The 20,909-nt window shown below is 44.3% G+C and overlaps 1 protein-coding gene across 2 annotated transcripts in view; it reads left to right on the plus strand.

Moving 5' to 3' along the window:
• Positions 1–20,909, plus strand: part of CD28 (CD28 molecule) — a 159,067-nt gene that overhangs the window by 112,924 nt on the left and 25,234 nt on the right. Inside the window, exon 1 of one of the 2 annotated variants that reach the window (XM_008529891.2) lies at positions 16,808–16,993. The exons of the other annotated variant lie outside the window; for it this stretch is intronic. Coding sequence (XP_008528113.1) covers positions 16,939–16,993 — 55 coding nt within the window. The 5' untranslated portion in view covers positions 16,808–16,938. Of the gene's footprint in view, positions 1–16,807; positions 16,994–20,909 lie in introns of those variants that run through there. 2 annotated transcript variants of the gene reach the window in all.

A 20,909-nucleotide genomic window follows, 5' to 3' on the forward strand; every position in this document is an offset into this window, starting at 1 on the left:
AGTTAATTCTGCCACTTCCACTTCCCTTTGACTTTCCGTTCACGATTTTTGTAAAGCACAATCACAATTTACTGATGTGAGAAGAGATTTGACCTACCACGAGAACCCGTACAGAGGTACAGTCTGACCGGGGGCTTCTGTTTATTTAGGTAGAACAACGTGGAAAGTCAAGGTATCAGAAAGCTTCTAGGTGAGACGTATTCAGAATAAGGGTAATTTTGGGGGATGAGATAAATGTTTAGTGACATCAGGCTATGCATGCCCAATGTGTCCATCTCCAAAAGGGTCTTCCTGTCACTCGTCATCGCTTGTTCCATTCAGGGTCCTGGTGGGAAAGAGATGGCACACTCAAAGGTTTCACTGAGGAGACTTTAACAAAGGGACCCTTTACAGGGTCGTGGGCAGCGAAGGGAACTAGCAGAGAGGATGAAGCCTCTAGGGGACTAGCAATGTCCAGGGCGTTACTGCTCCTAGGCCTGCAGGGACAAGGAGAGTGAGTGGTGTTAGAGAGCCCAGCATGAGCCATAGCCACACGACAGGGACATCCAACAGGAGCCATGGCCAGAAGTAGAGGAATGCAACCACTGCTGAAACCTGGCCAGCCAGGGAAGGAGCAGACAGAATGGATACCCTGGTCTCTCTCTCTTCCCACCCTCCAGTCTCCTCCTGTTGGTGGAACCCGACTGGAAGCCAGAAGGCAAGAGAACCCAGGTGATGCAGCCAAAGTGGTCACCCTCTCGAGGTACAGCCAGCAAGAGAAAAGCCAGGAAGATCTGGAGAGGAAAAAGAAGAACAACCAACACCCTAGTTTTTCAACACTTCAGTTTCCCAGAAATCCATGTCCTTTTAGTTGCTTCCAAGAGCAGCACTTTATTAAAATTCTGAAAAATTAGAAGTCTGAAAAAGTCATTTTTGTCATTAAGCCACTGTCAGGGTTTTGGAGGGGGCTCAATAAATAGAACATACTCTGGAATAATCCAAAATAATGGCAAGTGGAAGGCAAAATAGCATGCTTACAATCAGTCAAGTTAGGTTCGAGGGAACAGCTTAGTGAAAAGACCTGGTGAATCTGCCAGCTGAGCCGTGGAAACAGAATTCGTTTTGTGTTATGAGCACAATTCATCAGTCTTCTCCAACCAGTCTCAGATGGCACCAAATCCCGTGGGGGAGAGCCTGTTTCTAGAGGAAAGTAGAGACTGTGAGCTTCCCCTGAGCAATTTGTCCCCTGCCCCACCTTCCAGGGGAAGATGGGGAGGAAAGAGCAGGCCTATGCACCAGGGCAAAGCTGGAAGTGTAGAGTCCAGCACATGCCGTTTGAGGGGAGCTCATGCCCAAGAGGAAGGTGGGTGAAGTGGGGCACATACATGCCTAGTTCTTTTTCCCAAACTTCCCAGGCAGGGCAGTCTCTCCACTGCCTTGGAGCAGAGTGAGTTAAGGGCATTGGAGGGAACTGCCTCTTCTCCATCACGTCTTCTCATTCATTGGTTCATTCAGCTTACACGCTTTCAGGAGTCAGGCACCCTACAGATGCGGGGAATGCAAAGATGAACAGGATGCGATTTATCCCTAGATGGTGATAATAAGAACAGCCAGCAGTTACTGAGCATGTTCCTTAAGGGAGGATGTGTTTTTCATTCATTTCTCATGAAACGTTCACAGCCACCATAGTAGACAGATATTATTACTAACTTCATTTTCCAGCTGAAGGGACTGAGGCTTGACGAGGTTAAGGGTCTTGCTCAAAGTCACAGAAATTAGTTAATGCAGTTCTAGTTTTCAAATGTGGGCAGTTTGGCTACAGAGCTGGTGTTCTTCACTCCTTCCCATGGCACAGGCCAGTGGTGGAGACAGGCATGGGGAGAAATAATTACAGTGTCATGAAGGAGGTAAGTGCCAATGGAGGGCTGTACGGCATGGTGAGGGAGCGGAGGAAGGAGTGACTACACAGGCCTGTGGGTATGACTTTTGTGCAATTTCCCTTGTCCATTGCCAGAAATCGACATGGGGAGTCTTTTTGGGGCATGCTTTGCTATTCCTATACATGGACTCAGATATAGTGCTCAGTTCATGCTGCCCCGCTGCCCCTCCCAAGCATAACAGCACTTAAAATAATTTCTTCCTGACATCTTGGACCCCCTCCAAGAGTTCTGTTCCAGCTTTTGGACAAGGCAGAAACAGGAAGAGGATGTCCTAATGTTCCCAGACTAGAGACTGAGTTGGAATTTGGAATAGTTTTGTGATTAAAATCCTTGTGAAGATTCTATCATCCTATGTGATATGTGTGTGTGTCCACACATATCAGCTGTGATACATGTGCCATAGAGAATCACTAAAATCAGCTTAGAGATTGGTTAAATTTCTATACTTCTATGGTTTATAGGGCTTGTGTAAAAAGAAGATGATTTTCTATTTATAAATTTTCTCACTTCAAAGACTTTTTTATGCCACAACTTTGTCATAAGTTAGTAGCAATGTATCACAATGTCTGCTAACCATGCAAAGCAAATTCATTTTTCTGTTTCATTCCTCTAGGTAGGAATTGTTTCAATTTGACCCCCTTTCTCACAGCTTATCTTTGAGAAATGGAACATCCGTACCTTTGGTTTTTATATCACTCGATCCTAGAGTAGGTATCATTAAGTCGATGTGACCAGACTGGATACTGTACACAGGTGCCGTCTGCTGCCGCCAAGTGATGGCCTATTCATGCCAGGATATTAAGTACATCCTGCAGTTGGTGTAAACACCAGGTGGGATTCTAATCCATTCAGCACAGAGCCCCTCGCTTTTTCCTCTGTAATGAATGAAAATCTCTGGGAAGTCCCTACTCAAGAATTTTCCAAAGCTTTTGAAGTCAGCGAGCCTCCAAAACGACCCAAGAAGAGAAGACCTAATTACTCCTGAACCTCCCCATTCACACTTATTTCTTGGAGTGACCTCAGAAACTCACAGAGAAGTTCCAAGTTAACATGCAGCCCCTTTCTTGTGCTAGGTTACTCCTTCAGGCTTTCGGGGTTGGAGAAATTTTCTCTCCTTTCCAAAGCTGAAACTGCTTGGGAGCTTTGCTCCCCTGACTCATTGCTACCCTATTCTCCTCTTAGGGTTATAGAGAAGACAAAGCGAGAGAAGGTAATGCTCCCAACCATGGGATACCTTCTGGGTGTTGAGTAATCAAAGCAGGGTCTTTGGTCTGTAGAACAAATGGTGACACTATGAAGATCCAACCAGAGCCATCATCAGGGGATTTCCCAGGAGGAAGGACAGCCCTGCTAACTGATCTGGCCAGATACCACCACACAAAGGGGCACGGGCACTGTAGCTCCACTCCAGCGGCCTCTCATTCCTTAGGCATACCGGTATATCCTACTGGCACAGGAGGTCTGACAAGCGGAGGAATTTTGGAGAGGGCACAGTGCACTAGACTTGCAGGAAAAGATGCTGTGTCTTCTAAGAACTTATCTATCCTCAAAGGAATCACCCGAAAATGCACAATTGTGGCAAACCAGAGGCTGTCTCCCAATATTCATTCTTTCTTTTTTCTATAGTATCAGAATCCTCAATATGTAGCTAAGAACATCCTGGAAGCTCTGGTGGTCATGTGACTAAGTTTTGGCCAGTGGGGTACAAGCAGAAGTGATGCCATTTCTGGGTGGTGCCCTTAAAGGGAAGAAGCAGGCACTCCCTTTCTCCATCTTACCTTTTGATTGGCTGGACTGTGACTGTGAGGGTAATCCATCTTGGACCATGTGGGTCCAAGGATGGCAGAGCTACGTGATAGAAGGCATGTGGGTCTCGGAGCGTCGAGCTGCCATTCCTGTCCTGGACTGCTTACTCCCAGACTGTTAGAGGAGAGAGGAAAAACCATCTATTGTGTTTAAACCACTGTTATTTTGGGTTTCTGTCAAAGCAGTCAAGGTTTTATCCTAAGTCAGTGACTCTGGAGTTCAGTAGGATGGAGTCAGGTTTAGCTGAGCACATTGCCTTGTTAATCTCACGCGTCCATTTCAACAGGTAGCGTTGCTCCTCCCAGAGCTCTGTAGCTTCCATTTAGGGTGCTGCCTTTTGGGGGCTACTCAGAGTAAGAAAGGGCTATGAAATTAGGCCTCAGCTAGACTTGGGATTTGAGATCTAGACTTTTCGCTTAGGCTCAAAAATTCTGCCCACAGCTGTCACTCCAAACACTGCCCTCTTTCTCTGGCACTCCCTAAGATCGACATCCGTAAGAACAGGACTACTTTTTCAGACATGACTACAGTGTTTGAACTTGTTGCTAGGACATCTATGGAATTTCCATATTCTACCCCAGGAAAGAAATCTAATTTTTCTTTGATGCCACATTCTTCTTTAGCCAGAAATACAAGGGAAACACTGTTTGCTGTGGCATTTTGGCAGAACTCTGAAGTGTGGCCCGGATCTGGGAACCCACAATCCAAGAATAAGTCACCATTTGCGTACAAAATTGTTGAATTTGGGTAGAAACTAGGTTCAGCTATGCTTGTGAAGCCACTGTCTTGCAGGGTCAAAAAGAGCTTATTTTTCAAGCAAGTGTGTTTCACTGTTTACTGGCGACTACCAAAATAATTATTTCCTGTGTGGGTCACGGAGAGTGAGGTAATCCGAAGGAAAATGTTCCATTGTGCTTGCTGGGCTGGGCAGTGCAGCAGCTCCAGACGTCCCCTTAAAGCAACAGTCATCATGTTGGATGGTCAAGTCTGGTTCCCATGTCCTTTGGAGGGAGATGCATTTTCTAATTAATACTTTCAGGATCTTGTGAGAGACAGCAAAGGTGAATGTACACACACACATACACATTAATACATCTGTGGGTGCCATTATCATGTGGTTCATTTAGCTGGTTTTATAGATGTTTTAGAAAGAGAATGTGTATATGAGCCAAGATAATGCTCTCTGCTCCTATCAACGCAAAAGCAAAACTTACCGGCCACCAGTTGTTATTGGTTCACTTGTCTGTCTTGAGCCGCTTGAGGGCATGCTTCATTTGTCTCCATCTTCCCAGCCCACATAATGGCCCATGACTGGCTGCGATGCCCATTAATCACCTGTGGATGAGTGTATGGCTTGCAAAGGAAGTGCATTCCAGGGAGAGCACTAGTACTCCAAAACGGATTTCTCTGGTGCTGTGACACTGAGATGAGAGAGTTTGCCAGGAGTGCTGGCCAGCCAGGACTGGAGCATCTCTGAGGTGCCAAACTCCACAGTCCCAGAGATTAAACAGCTCTGTGCTTCCTACCACCATCCTTTCTGGAGTCAGAGAAGTAGGCACAGAATTATCCACATCACTCTGTAGATCCTGGCACAGCAAGTAGAGTGAACTATGGCAGCCAGGTCAACAGGTGACAGATGATCAAATTAGGGCAAATGGGTTCCACTTCTTGTCCATAAAGCAGAAGAATGCTTTTGCATGTACACTATCTGATACTTCATCCTGCCTCAGCTTCCACTACTACTCTGGCATAGGAGCTTACTGTGTACCTTACAGAGTACAGAGCTGCATATTGTAAAAGGGAATGTTTGTTACTAATTAATCCATTAACCAGTTTTTACTGAGTGCCTGCTGTGTGCTAGGCGTTGTATTGGTGCTGGGGTACGGAGGTGAATAAGCCAGATGTGGTCTCTGCCCTTAAGAAGTTTAGCCTCTGATGGAAGAGATAGAAAAATACACAATAAATATAAGGAATAATTGCAAATTGTGGCCATTTAAGAAAAATAAACTGGATATTTGAGATAGGGTATAAAAGAAGGATGTACACAATTTACGTAAAGTGGTCAGAAATGACTTTCAGAAGAAGGAGAAAGCCTTGGCAAGAGTGAAGGGGAAGAACATTCCAGAAAGGGGAAAAAGCTCATGTGAAGGACCTGGTGCCTAAAACAAACTGGTAGTTTAGAGGATAAGAAACCAATGCTCATGGGTCTGCAGCAGAGTGGTGAGGGGGAGAGTGTGCCTTAGCTGGCAGAAGTCCTCCAAGGATTTTTGGGTCTACTGTCAAGGACAGAAGATCACGTGGAGAATGTGGCATGCTTGCAGAGTGGTCAGGGGCCTTGATGTTATTATCCAGAGCAAGAGGTCTGAGCTCGAGTGTGGTCCTTCTGCTAATGCTGAAAATCTCGTCTCAGCTGCTGTGTCCCACCCTACTGAGTGAGCAGAATGGAAAGTTGGAATTCATCTAAAATGTGGGAGAAAAACAAGTGCAGGTGGAACTGTGGAGCTTATGGTTCTGGCCCAAGCGTTGGGCCCCAAGGAGAAAACCACAGGTAGGAGTGGCCATCCACATTCAGTCAGTGTTTGGAACTGGGGGCTAAAGAGAACCCTGATATTGAGGTCTAAAATGTTAATGCACTTTCTGCTCCTCGATCTTTCAGGCTATAAGACATCTGGGAAGTGTCCTTTATGGATGTCATTAAGATGCTGTCAGATTCCATTTGAGACCACAGGGCATGCAGTGCATGCGTGCGTGTATGTGCGCATGTGCGTGTGTGCGTTCGCGTGATCCACATGCAGGTGGAGGAGAAGCTGATGGTGGCAGAGGGACTGGCTTACTCAGGGGTTCTTAACCAGGGGTCTGACATAATCTTGGGCAGGAAAAAAATTACATCTTTACTTTCACTGACCTCTCTAACTGAAGTTTAGCATTTCAACAACACATTTAGGCAACAAACCACAGAAATCTTTGCAATACTTGTGACTTTGTCATCATTTGAAATCACAGAATTTTCAAGTCACATTATAGTTGCTGAGGCGTGGCAAAACATCACCTATGCCTATCACAACTTCAGATTTACAGTGGTTATCCCACCACCACTCCATCTTGTTATTTAATGTGTTAATAAAGCGCATTTACTACTATATCATGTTTTAAAAAATATTTGAAAACTGCATACAATGCTTCTGGTTTTCTTTGTGTTCTTATGTATTTTATTTTTTGCATTTCAAAATGTAATTGTGAGAAGTAGTTTTTAGGCTTCCAGACCACCAAAAGAATAAGAACTGCCAGACTTATCAGACAGTCTTGTCAACTGGATGTAATAAGAATGTTGGGGACAAAACATCCACATGTTCACTTTCCTGTGAGGCCATTTTGCCTTCTGACTGAGCAGAAAAAGAGAGGAGACAGTAAGTACTCGTCAACCCCATGTTCGTGCAGAAACATACGTATTTTTATCCAGCTTGTAGATCAATTCAGACACTCAGTTTCTGAGAAATGAAAAGAGAGTGGTGGATCTCGAGAGACTAGAGAAAGATCTGAGAGAGAGTGCCCCCAATCTGGGGTACAACGGGTGCATTTCCACAAACCCTTCCTAAGCAGAGATCTGGAAAAAGAACAGACAATTTTCTCAAAGCTCTGTCCTCCAGGGCTGCAGAAAGTCCGTGCTGTCAACCTGAGCCTTCCTCATTGCCTTGGGCTGTCGCCCCAGAGTCCTCAGGGATGACGTCTGTAGGCACGATGAAGGTCACTAGCCAGTCTGCCACCTCCGCTGCTTGCCTGATGGGTGCTGCTTGTAGAAAGTCTAATGTCTTGGCAGAGACATAGTACCAACAGCAAGCCCTGAGAAGTCCGCTTGGTCTCCCAAAGTCTGAGTGGCACCCAGAGGTAAGAAATGCCTTCACGTGCCTCTCTGAAATTAAAATGCTTCTATTTCTGCATCTTGAAGGGAGGGGGAAGAAAGGGAAAAAGAGAACTTTGTTCATTTTTTCAGAGAGTTTTGAAGTCGAATTTAAAGCCTAGGAGGTCATTCACTTCTCCCCTCCCCGCCCCGTCCCCATACAGCCTGAACGGTGGTTTCTGAAAGGCTTCTCCTGCTGACTCACACAGCCTAGGAAAGCTCCTTCCGAAACGACAGTTTAATGGCAGAGGGCAGGGAGTCAGAAGTCATCAGCTTTCCCAAGATCCCAAGTCTCAGAGCTGGAAGAAGTATCTTTCGGTCCTTTTCTGCTACTTAGTAGGTCTTCTCATCTATAAAATGGACCAACAGTAATGGCTCCTCCATAGAGTTTTTATGAGATAGTGCGTGTGCATTGAAACAAGCATGGTCAATGTTCGTCAATCTCTAACTGCTGTAACTGGTGTTTTCCTAGACAAGTATGATTGTCTCGAAGAAGTTTCCTCCTTTTTATTAATGCTAAGGCATTCATTTGTGCCCCAGGTGTATTTCCTATCATCTCCTCTTTTCTCCCCTACAGATGGTCCTCTCTCTCTTATCTCTTCAGTCTTTCTCTCTGCGATGTCTCCCTTCCCTGAGCATGAAAACCTGCTTACCTCTCTGTCTCTCCCACCTTAAACAAACCCTCCCCTGCCCTCACATCCTGCTCTGGCTCCTGCTGCCTCCTGTCCCCACCTTTGGGACCTGTCTTCCTGCAGAGAGCCAAGGGTGGCCCGGGTTCCGGGCTGGTGGGAGCTTCCTGGTAGAGACTCTGTACCTGCAGGTGGGGCCTGTGGTTTTCCAGCAATGCCCATGGCTGCTGGGTCAGCCTGCCTGACCCCGTGGGGCTGGTGGGGGGCGGCGTCTTCATCACATTCTCTGGTACTGCTCTGTTGGTGATATTTGAATCTCCGTCAGCCTGATTCTTGTCTTTTTTAGTCTCTTATTTGATTTAGAGCTGAATGAGCAAGTAGAAGGGAGTTATTTGTTAGTCTCAAACCCCAGCCATGGAAAATGCCATGATTTAAGGGACAGGAGGGGAAGAGCAGCCCGCGATCTGATCTGCTTCATGGCTTCATCATAATCCTGGGCAGGGAGCCATTCCTCCCCTCCCCTTGCCCTTCCCAGTTCCTGCTGAACCGCTCGGAGGTCTCAGAAACCCCCTTCAGCACCCTGATCCCGGCACATTCCCATCAGTTGGAGTTGACGTGAGAGATTAAACCTATTTGAAAGCCTGGATCTGACAGGCTGATGTCTCCTAAGTCTAACAGCAGCCCAGCCTGTGCGCTGAGCCACGTTGTGAGGGGTCCTTATTGTCAGTTCAAAGAACAAACTTCTTACCACGGCACGGCCGGCTGGCTGCCTGTCACCCCCTCAGTGTTCCTTCTGTTCCAGCCACACGGAGGTTCTCCTGGTTCCCTAAGCAAGCTGCATGCTCTTAGGCTTTTGCAAATAGTGTCTGCTTTGCTTGGAAGGAAAGTCCAATTCTTCCTCACTGCTGGTCTGGCCAAATCGGCTTTTCCTGCAAACCACAGCATCCCGCCTCGAGAAGCCTCTCTGGGTAAGTTAGGGGCTCTGCCTCAGTGTTTCTCCCAGACTTGAGTTCCCTGGGGACAAGGGGACTGCCTTGGGATCCTCAGCGGGTAGATCAAGGCCTCCTCCATTGTGGGCACTGAACATAGCTTTGTTGGGTGAATGAGTGAATTTTCGAGGTCACCACAGACTTTCCTATCCTTGCTTGTTCTGCTTCGGAGTCCCCTAAACAATTCCAATTTTTCTAGAAGATTCCTATAACAATTTGGAGTAGCAAAGGTGGGCAAATTTCATACAATGAACACCTAAGTAGCTTATATTCCTGATGTGGATGAGATTTTCCCTCGGTTTCCAGCGTCGGTCCTGGCCCCCCGATGAAGAGAAAGCCCAGTTAGGTTTTAGTCTCTCCAGGTCTGAGCAGCCTATAACGCAACAGAAGCTAGATGCTGTGAGAACAAGTTTAGCCTGGAGTTTTCCTCGAGACCATGTATGAAAGACACCACGCGCACTGAGGTATTAGTGGATGTTTCTGGACGGATTCTTAGACTAGTGCTAGATTCGTCTGGACCTTGCCTCGGGCCTTGCCTCTTTGCTCTTGCTCCTTAAAGTCAGTATTGGGCTTTTGGTAACATCTCAGTTACGGCTTTTTTTTCCTCCTCAAGTTCCTTGTTTCCCCCTCCAATAATTCTAGGAGAAAACACAAAATCGTCAATTTTATCATCTGTATACACGGGAGGTTAGTAAAGTCTTTTAGTGTGTGTGTGTGTGTGTGTGTCTTAAGATGGAAGTACAGTGACTTAGAAAGAAAATACTGCTTTTTTGTAAAACTTAAAGGAAAAACTAAGGCTTAAAAACTCAACATGCTTTAGCTTTTTATTATATCTGGCACATAGCAATGCTTACTAAATTCTAGCTACAATTCTTATTCTAACTGCTAATATTATTATCAGTAGTAATAGGATCCAGTGCTCGGAAGCTAGTGTGGGAGCCTCCTCTGCTGCCCCAGAGTCTCCATAGGAAGTGGAGATCGTGTCTATGAGCTGGAGCTCACCCAAGCTACTTTTGGGACAAACAGGATCATGTGTTCGGGACAGAGGTCAGCAGCTGTTCCCCCTCTGTGGCATTCCGGAGTTGTGGACAGATGTATTCAGACTGACCTTCCTTATTCAATGAGTGTGGGAACCGGTGGGGAAGGTTAGCGGGAGGGAGATACAGCAGGAGGGCGGGTGAGAAGCTTCCCAAGGGGGCCCAGTGACATGCGAGACTGTTGAAAGCAATGCTGAAGTTAACAGTTCTGTTTCCTGGAGGTTCTATGCTAGGAAACATGTTAGGGGATGAAGGCCCTTGCGATTTTTCCAAAGGAGGAAAACCAGGCCTGACGGTTTTCCCAAGGCCAGGACGAGATTGTACTTCCTGAAGAGGTCAGAGGGCGCCTCCTTACCATTCCGCTGATTGCACAGCAGGGAACAGAAGAGGGTCAAGGCAGGTTCAATGCAAGATGTGGAGTGAAATACGTTCCTCACCTTGCCCTCGCAACCCCAGTCATATTTAATTAACATTCCTGTTTCTAGGAAATCTCCACATGTCCCAGCGGCTTCAAAAAATTAAAAATTCAGCCTCACACAGGGCCCTTGGTACTTTTGTGCAATTCCAGCAATACAACGGGCAGCTGGTCTTCTATGAGACCAAAAGAACGTGGCTCTGTGAGACGGTCAGATTTTCCGAACAACAGGATTTGAGAATAGCACAGTAGACTTCCCTGATTTCTTTGGGTCCTGAGACTTGTAAGTTTTCACTGTCATAATGGTTTAGTCAGAGTCTGATTGGTAACAGTCTTTCTCACCTTTAATGATGTTGGTTGGTGTTTTCTGTATCTGCCACGCCCCTTCTGCTTTTTTTCCAGATTACCAGGAGAATGAACCCATCGTCAAGAACTGTCCTAAAGCTCAGATCGGCATTGCCTGGGCTCATGATGTGTCCTTGCTGACAGTACACAAATTCTTGGTCTCATCAGGGGAAGTCCTGTAGGATGATGTCAAAACAACAGAAATCTTGCTTCTTCTTCTTGCCTGGGTCTGCATGAGTGCAGGCTCAGCAGGGAAGCAACGAGAACCACATACTCCTTACTGAAGGAATGTTTTGCAAGTGACATTTGGAATTCTCGCTGAATCCTTATGAAGTTGGTGCTGAAGGTCACATGCACCTATCAAGGAGATACATTCCTCTTTAAAAACTTTGCTCCTAACCACTGCATTGTCAATCACATAGTCAAGCTGTTGGCTGATGGGGATGGGGTCTACTTTTCCCGTGATGCTCGAATCTAGAGATCACTTTTTTGAGTCAGACCACATTGAGTTCAAATCCCTGCTTTGCTACTTGCTGTGTGATTGTGGGTAAATCACTTAACCTCTCTAAGCTTCTGTTTCCTTACCTATAAAATGGAGATACTGATGGTACCAACCTCCTAGAGTTGCTGTGGCGATTCAATGAGATGATGCATGCATAATGCTTCGCACAATACTGGGGGGCAGGGAGCCTCCAGCGAATGTTAGCAACTGCTTTTCCAACTTGGAGCCATAGGTCTGCCTCTACAGGTGGTTAAATGGTTTTTGGGTAGTTGTTTTAAGCTACTTTTCATCATATTTTTCATGCAATCCTTCATAAATCCTCCTAGATTGTTCCTGCAAATAGATCTTTGTGTCATACTTGTTTACTCTGGGATTAGTCAATCAATATGGCAGTTATTTTGTGCTTTCATTTCTTTTAGGCATAGTGCAATGTTCGTCAGGCTTCAGTCCTGCTGGCTTGTGATATGCATGACTGTCTTAATTCATCTTTGCCTTTTTTTTTTTTGAGGAAGATTAGCCCTGAGCTAACATCTGCCACCAATCCTCTTTTTGCTGAGGCAGACTAGCCCTGAGCTAACATCCGTGCTCATCTTCCTCTACTTTCTGCGTGGGACACCTACCACAGCATGGCTTGCCAAGTGGTGTCATGTCTGCACCTGGGATCCGAACAAGTGAACCCTGGACTGCCGAAGCGGAACGTGGGGACTTAACCGCTGCGCCTCCCGGGCCGGCCCCCATCTTTGTCTTTGTCTATTTTTTGAATAAGTGTCTCATACCAACAGCTGGGTAATACCACACTACTCAAAGAGAGAATCTCAGCGTCATTATTTTCCCACAATCACCATGTGAGCATTTGAACCTCTGTAAGGCAGAGCTTTGGGGAAAATTAGAAACTCAAATGAAAGGCAAGTTTCTAGCTGGAATTTAGATCAAAGAAGATATTATCCTGGTAGGCTTGCTCTCTATGAGTTAGAGAGAGACACAGGGCCATCGTCGACTGGCTTGACAACTGCAAATCTTGAAGACTCTACAGTGATCCTTTGTAGTTTATACTGGTATGTGTTATTATTAAAGCTTGCGCATCAAGGAAGAATATTCTGCTAATTCTCAAACAGGGTTCTGGCGGTACTGATGCTGTGAAGTAAAATCAGTCCATGTAAATACATGGGACGTATATTCAATGATCCATTTTGGTTGATCCACCAAACATTTATTCACCCCCTTATAATAAGCATGAAATAGAGATTCATTAAAGCTTGTTTTTATCTTAAGGGTGGAGAGATTCACACATCATGTGAGATACGAACAACTTATTGAGTGAGGTATTTTCATCTCCATTTTACACATGAGGAATCGTGGCTGTGACTTCCTAGGATCGTATGGCTACGAAATGGCCCAACTGGAATTTGACTCTAAGTCCAGGGGGTTCAAGTCCTATGCTTTTAGCCACTGGAATTCCCAGATGTGTGGTTTCTTCCCCATACCAACCAATCCTCTGACGCCAGCTCAACGTCCTTCCGTTCAATTCAGTTCTGACGCTATTTACCTGGAGCTGGTGTCAGATCCCACAAGTTAAGGGCTCAGTCCAACAAAACCACTCTCATTTCAGATGTCAATTGCAAATCCCAGGTTGTCACTTGTACTTCTGACTAACTGGCTATAAATTGGGTTCCCTCAACCCTCTCCTCAGGTTCAATAATTTGCTAGAGTGGCCCACAGAACTCAGCAAAACACTTACTTATGTTTACCGGTTTATTATATAATAAAAGATATGATAAATGATACAAATGAACAGTCTGAGGAAGAGAAACCCAGGGCGAGGTCTGGATTCCAAGTGAGGGAGCTTCTGTCCCCGTGGAGTTGGGGTGGACCACCCTCCCAGCTCAAGGTGTGCTCGCCAACCCAGAAGTTCCCTGAACCCTGCAGGTCAGGGATTTTTATGGAGGCTTCATCACGCAGGCATGATCAATTACTACCTCAATCTCCAGCCCTTCTCCCCTCCCCAAAGGATAGGAGGTGGGGCTGGAAGTTCCAGGCTTCTAATCATGGCTTGGTTTTTCTGGTGCCCAGTCCCTATCCTGAAGCTATCCAGGATCCCACCAAGAGTTGCCTCCTTACAGCAGAAGATGCTCCTATCACCCAGGAAATTCCAAGGGATTTAGGATTTCTGCGTCGGGAACTGGGGTCAAAGAGCAAGTAGTAAAACAAAAGATGCTCCTAGCACCTTTCTTGATTAGAAAATTACAAGGATTTTAGGAGCTCTTGCCAGGAACCAAGGACAAAGACCAAAGTATATGTTTCCTATTATATCATATTGTTACACTGTCTGAGATTCTTTTGTTTTCTTTCAGGATCTTACCCCCAGTGTTAGTTCCCATTATGTTTCAAACAGGCTGTAGAATTTGGTCACTTGTATTTTTCTCTGGCAAACCAAGTAGTCGGGACTTAGTCTACTTGTTGACTGTCAAGGTCATTCCTTCCATCATGATGCATTTGTCCTTGAATTTCAAGAGCGTATGTGGATTTAAGGAATCTGAAATTTCTCTAGAAAAATACAGGCACATTTTTATGAAACACAGTGTGGGTATGTCTCCCCAGGGCCGTCTGGGCCACTATCTGCTTTTCCTCTCCACGCTTCCGTGCATAGGCTCAACTAAGACGTCGAGGTAGATGCCTTCCAATGGAAAGGTAATGCATGTCCTCTTCCTTTTGTCCTGAAGAATCTACAATACTGGGGACGGTTGACAGGAGGGAGGCAGGATAGTGCTGTCATCAAGGCACGGCAGTTCAAATTAGAAAGATCCAGTTTCTAATCCTGGCTCCACTGCTTCCTGAGTCTTCTTAACTCTCTCTCAGAGTCAGTCTTCTCATCTTTAAAATGAGATGATAATAGCATCTTCCTTACAGGCTGTGTGAGCATTAAATGAGATCAGGCATGTGGAGTGCTTGTCCATCGATGCTGATGCTGATCTATCCCTAGGGGAAGTGCCTAGGCTCTCAGTGCTCCTGCACCAATAGAGTGTCCCTTAGTTCACCTCTGTCCTTTCTACTTCTTAGTGTATGTAGATGCTATGGAATTTCAAGAGCAACTGTGAAAGGACTCTAATGAACTGAGTTGCTCCTTCAGTATGATGCATGTTAAAAAAAGGAGGGCAAATGGTAAAATTTGTGTTTCTTTTTATTCTAAAGAATGAAACCCAAATAGGATTGGTCAAGTGATAAAATCAAGGACATGTAATTATTGTTCGTGACTTTGTATAAGTCAACTAACCTCTCTGGGCTTCAGCTTCCTCCTCCACAAAATGAAGGAATTAGGCCAGATAATTGCACGTTTCTTTCCAGCTAAATTTGATTCTATTAAGCACTGCTATATGCATAACATGAACTAGATGCTGTGCAGTCATCCTTAATGTGCTTAAAGATAGTTATGAACTTGCTCCTTAGCCTTTGTTATCCATCCTAAAAAAGTTTGGGGAGTCTTTGTTTCTACTGTACATATTCTTAATCTCTGTGATGAGTTTCAGAGCCTCTCATAGATCTGGGTGGTCCGGTGGCTCCAGAATAGGGGTAACCTTTTAGAGAAGGGTACCCTACCTTCTGTAAATTGTCCTTGGAAAGATGTCAGGCTCTGGGTAAGATATAGTTTCTGCTGAGTGGCTAGAGCGCCAGAGGCAGGAATACGGGATCAGATTCTAGAAGTGAATCTGCTCCAGGACTGGGGACATGGCTTCATCACTGACCTTTAGTTCAGAAGTGTAAGTGAATCATTTCCAAAGACAAATTGCTCCAAAGGGCAGAAAGATGTGCCAGTGTGGGAGGGTCACAAAGACGGTGTTTGTGAGGAAATTGAAATGTGGACAAGGAGGTCTATCAGGGGCGGAAACACTTCTGATCTGTCCTTTGTCAGATCAGAATAGAGGGATGTGAAGCCTCCCTCCACTTAGAGCCAGGTCGTCAAAGATGTTCACTCTAGCATTTTAAAATAGCAAAAAGTTGGTAGCAACACCAGGGGATTGTTAATCAATTATTGATATGATTATAGGATGGAATATTATGCATTGATTACAAGTGATATTTATAGAGAAAACCTAAATGTCATGGGCAAATGCTCAAGGTATAACAGATAACAATATGCATATGTTGAAAATTATACATAAAACATTATATTAAATACGTAAAAATCTTAATAGAAAAACATATGGAAGGCAATGGACCAGAATATTAATGGTGTTTATATCAGGGTGATAAGCTTACGGGTGAGTTTTGTTTTAATGTTTATTTTTAATATTTAAAAAGACAAAATGTATCCTTCTCTAAATTTTCTATAGGAAATATGTCCTACTTTATAATCGGAATAAAAAACAATACAAAGTATCTCTTAATAAAACAAATACGCAATACCCCAAATTAGGGTAGTGACATAAAGCTTAGATTATCAGGAAAGGAGAAAAAAATTACTGGAATGGTTTTGAGAAAGCCACCGAGTACAAGATCCTGACCCAGGCTCCAGAGGATGAGGGCGGAGTCGGGCACACGGGTGGAATGACCCCAAGTGCAGAGACCCGGCCAGTGGGAGAGGGCTGCGGGGCCCGGTTGCCCGCCTTGGGGAACCTGCTCTGGGGCCTTCTTCCTGCCTCTTACTTAGCCTGGAATAATCGTTGTCCCCCTGAAGGACAGAGAGAGCATGAGATACCAAGGGTCTTTTGCTTACGTTACTATCCCATGAAAGACACACGATGTTTTCAACTCTCCCTTTGCTTAGGGACCCCCCTCCAGGTGCTCCGTGGACATGGGTGTGTTCCTCAAAGTTCCTAGAAGTGAGTTGGGGGAGGTTGGCAGTGTGTGCTAAATGCTCCATAGGGCTGCGTGTCCAACACAAAAGTTCAAATCCCAATCTTTAGGACTCCTTTCAGCACCCATAGGGATGTTTCCCAAATCCTCAACATTGTTCTCACTGTTGTCTCTTTGACACAGTCTATCCCATCCTATGAAAATCTCTCCTCTGTGCTTGGCTTTATCCCTTCTTTAGAACACCTTGTTTGTCTACCCTTAAATTCCTGCTGGGGTTCAAGCGCCGGTCTTTCACAGCGCTGATACCCATCCCTGGAGAATAATTCTCGTGAGCCCATCGTAGAGCGACCACAGGCTTTCTCAGTGACAAGAAAAGGCTTGCCTTTAAAAGAAGGGGAAAAGTCTAAAGTCATCAAAACAATGTAATATCCTGTGTGAAATGTTGCAGTCACGATGCCTTGTGGTTTGGGTCCCTTGATCATGTGCCCGGAGGGAAGTAAGTTGGCGGTGACGGAGACACTCGGGCTGGGCAGGTGCGTCTTCAGCTCCCCTCACACTCGGGCTCCTCGAGGAGGAGGGGCTGCAGCCCTGGCCCACCGTTAGCACAATGATCCTCAGGCTGCTCCTGGCTCTCAACTTCTTCCCCTCGATTCAAGTAACAGGTAAACGATTTGGATTTCTTTCCTTCTTTAAGTTTGTCTTTAGAGGTCTTTGAATGGCTTGATTCATTTTAAATTTCAAGCAACTTGTAAAATTTGGCCATTTGAAATGTAGTTTTGCTCTCACATGTGACATGTTACTTAGAAACTCACCGATTCTCAGACTACAGTATATATCGTATTTTAACGAACATCGTTTGGAATTAAATAGGATTTATTTAACTATTAATTCACAGTGCCCCAGGAATTTCTAGCTTATGTGTATAGATATTTGTTTGCTGAAGAAAACTGCTATAAGTAGGTTGGCTCTGAAAGCTCTGGATTTAGATTGCCTAGGTTCATATCACAGATCCAGTTCTTACTAGCTGAGCTTAGGCTGGCATTCAAACTCTCTAAGCCTCAGTTTCCTTATCTGTAAAATGGAGATGATAATAACCTCATCTCAAGGGCATTGTGAGGATAAAATGAAAGAATCCATGTGAAATCCTTAGTGTAGTCAGTGCTTGGCCAGCAAGATAAACGTTGGTTGTAACTATTGTGTCTACCCGAATTAAATGAGTGCCAAAATGAATTCTGGAGTCGTCACAGAAGCTGATATGATATAAATGTTTTCTTTTACAGTTGGCTAAAATCTGTTTTCTTAGATTAAAATCCTTTAAGTTCCCAGTGATGATGATAAGGAGGATGATACGCCTGACAATGTTACAGAACCCCATTTCAGATGAAGAGACCACGGGGCAGGAATGTTAATTTGCTCAAGGATATACAGGTTCTAGTTGAGGAGGCAGGGCCTGGACCACCTTCGCCAGCCTCTCCAGCCTGTGCTCTTGACCATCATGCTATTCCTCCTAACATGATATGGTTGGTCATTTCCTAGCTCCAGATGTGTCCAAGCTGAAGGCATCTTTGGGAAGTCACAATTCTGAACAGAAAGAGCTTTGCTGGCCTGGAGTTTTGTTTAACTTGTTCTCGGAGTTAGAAAAGGGTCCCACTTGGCTCAAAAATTGGACTCATTGCGGTTACTGGACATGTTTCAATGAGGATAGTTATTTTTCCCTTGAAGAGACACTGAAAAGCCAGCGTCTTCAGTTTTCTTTCTCATTTATGTTGGTGACGTGGAAGCCACATTACTTGTTGTTGTTCTTAAACATCAAGTGCATGTGCTCCAAGGGGGATAGTTTCCCAACCTGCACAGTACAGTAGTTACAATGTGCCCACCTATTTCATTGTCTGATGTGCCAGGGAGCACATTACAAACTGTGTGTGTTTGTAAAAGGCGCTGATATCGTGAAAGAGGAGCTGGCAATGAGATAGGTTATGCCCCAGTATCGGGCGCCAGGCGTTTAGAGCTACCAAATAGATTTTAAAAGAAGCTTTTAAAATTTATTTTAACAGAGGTCTTTAAACTTTATTTTTAAGAGATCTTTAAAATGTATTGTTAAAGAATACTTGAAATTTCTTAATTCATTGGACAGTAAAGGATAGGCAGAAAGGAAAGTGAAGGCTTGCTCTGACAGAAAACTATGTAAAATTGGTAATTGTGCACAAGACACTTTTCTGATGTGCTTGTGGTCCACCATCGCCGGCAATTCATTCATTCTCTTTTGAAGATACTTTTTGTAAGACTCAAAGCTTTATATTTTTTCTTTAGCACATTTGTTAAAAGGGGAAGAGCCAAAGAAGCCGTTGGGGGGTTCCCGCATGCGGCAGCCTTGTCTTCTGCTTTGAGATACATTTACTTTTCAATGCCAGATCACCCTTGGCATAACTTGTAAGATTTGATGCTGAGAGGCCACCTAATGGAGCAGGAGACGGATTGGGGTGGAGGGGGCACTTCTGAAATGCCTCTTTCAGCAAGAAAACTTAAGAGAAAGAAAATAATTGCAACATACAAAAAGGTCTGATCCATTCTAATCAACAGGGCCAAACTTTCCATGTGCTTTTTGTTTCTCTTTCTGCATTCACCCTCCATGGAGAAATTATAGATCAGAGGATTCTCTGGTCAAAGTGTAATTGTCCTCCCTAGGCGTGTGAGAGACCACTGTATGTCTGTGCTGAGATGTGTGTGTGTGTGTGTGTGTATAAATGAAGGACAGTTCTTTTTCCCCTTAATTCAACAATTCTAACTCATTGGTTCGCAGCATAGCTTAAAATACTTATTCTATGAAGGTTAAGCCTGACTTGATTCTTCATGGTCTGAATGACACCGTAGGAAGATCTTTATGGCTAAATTAAAGAGGTATGATTTGGAAGAGTGAGGAAACATTAACTTCGACAATTCCTTTACCAAAGTTACATGTTCTGCACCAGATTTGGATAATTGTGCCACTGACATCCACAATAGAGGACTCTGCTGGACTTTGGGACATGGGTCCAGCTTAGAACTGCTGGCCCATGGAAGGGATGCGATTTGTGACTCATGATAGAAGGAGTGTGCATGTACTGCATGGCATCGTTCATAGGTTTTCCAGCCAGTATTGGTTATTTTTCAGCAAGCTAATCATCCAGCATGAAGACAAAATTCAGGAGAACACCACTTATTTTCCCACGGGAACCTTTCTTTTCATTTCTCCCCAAACCTTAGCAAATAAACCGTCAAAATGGCCAGTTGAACACGATTGATTTGTCCAGTGCTGCTGCATTTCCCTTAGCACTTCTTTTTCTGAGAGAGGCACAGAAAGCAGGAAAATGATTGGTATTTAATAAAAACTCATCAGCAAAGCAAGGTAATTAAACACTTTACTTTTAGCTGAGCAAATGACCCCTCTGAGGTAGTCATACACAAAGAGAAGTAATTTACGTCTGGTGGGCTTGGGAAAGCACCGGACAAAAATGGACTGGAGAAATGCAACGTAGTCAGCGGTTTGCTGTATCTTTGCAAATCCAGTACATGGCAGCCAGATTTTCTCACCGTTAAAAAATTGACTGGGTGTTTTGTCATTTCAAGTAACTGATGGGCATTTCAAAAAGTATAGACATTGCTTAAGAATCTGTTTTACTCTACTACCATACCCTACCATAAGATACTACTTTTTATTTTATTTTTTTGAGGCAACCATGCAGAAAGGACTTTTACGTTAACGACTGTAAAATTAATATCAATGTATCAATACCAGGAAATAGAATGAGTCATTTTCACAGATAGATTAGAAATAGAAATGAATCTGTGGTCATAACGCTGAAGCTCTCACATTCAAACCTTTACTATAGGTGGGGGCACAGGGATCTCACTGCCTCTCCTTTAGACATAGACTGTCCTCCTTTTTAATGTCTTTATTCTATTTTCTTGAGTGGAGAAATGCCATATGACTACCATTCAGCTTTTATCATGTGTAGATATCTTCCTTCAAGTGTTTCCTGCATGCAGTGTGCTGACATTTACAAAATGAAAATTTTTGTGCCACCAACATCCCAGAAGAAAATTCCGTTTGTGGTTTATCTTCTCTAAAACAGTAGCTCTTTACTAACTGGTATAGGTATTGATAAGGATACACAAGTCATTGCAGACATTCTTCTCTAAAAATCAGAGGGCAGGCACACCTTCAAAGCACATTTATTTCACAGCAGGTCATTGAAAAGGATAAAATCTTTCTTTTCTCCTTTTCATCTTGGTGGAATTTTTGTTTGCCTTTTCCTTCAAGATTTTATTATTTATGGAACTTTACAGAGGCTGGAAATTTTCTTCTCAGTGGATAGTTTAGCTGAACTTCAGGAGAAGTGACATCTCGGTGACTTTGTGATTAACTGAAGGGATCTCTGGTTTTTGAGCTGTGTTAAGGACTCTACATTTTTTGATGCTGATTTCTTTGACTCTTTTTGGTCAATGACATGGTATTGTCATCAAAAAAGTGTACGTAGAACTTTCAGTCTGAGAGTTGTTGCATGAGTGTTGGTGCCTGAAGCTGGAGGGTAGGTAACC

Source organism: Equus przewalskii, chromosome 17 (assembly GCF_037783145.1).
Source record: "Equus przewalskii isolate Varuska chromosome 17, EquPr2, whole genome shotgun sequence".
NCBI lineage: Eukaryota > Metazoa > Chordata > Mammalia > Perissodactyla > Equidae > Equus > Equus przewalskii.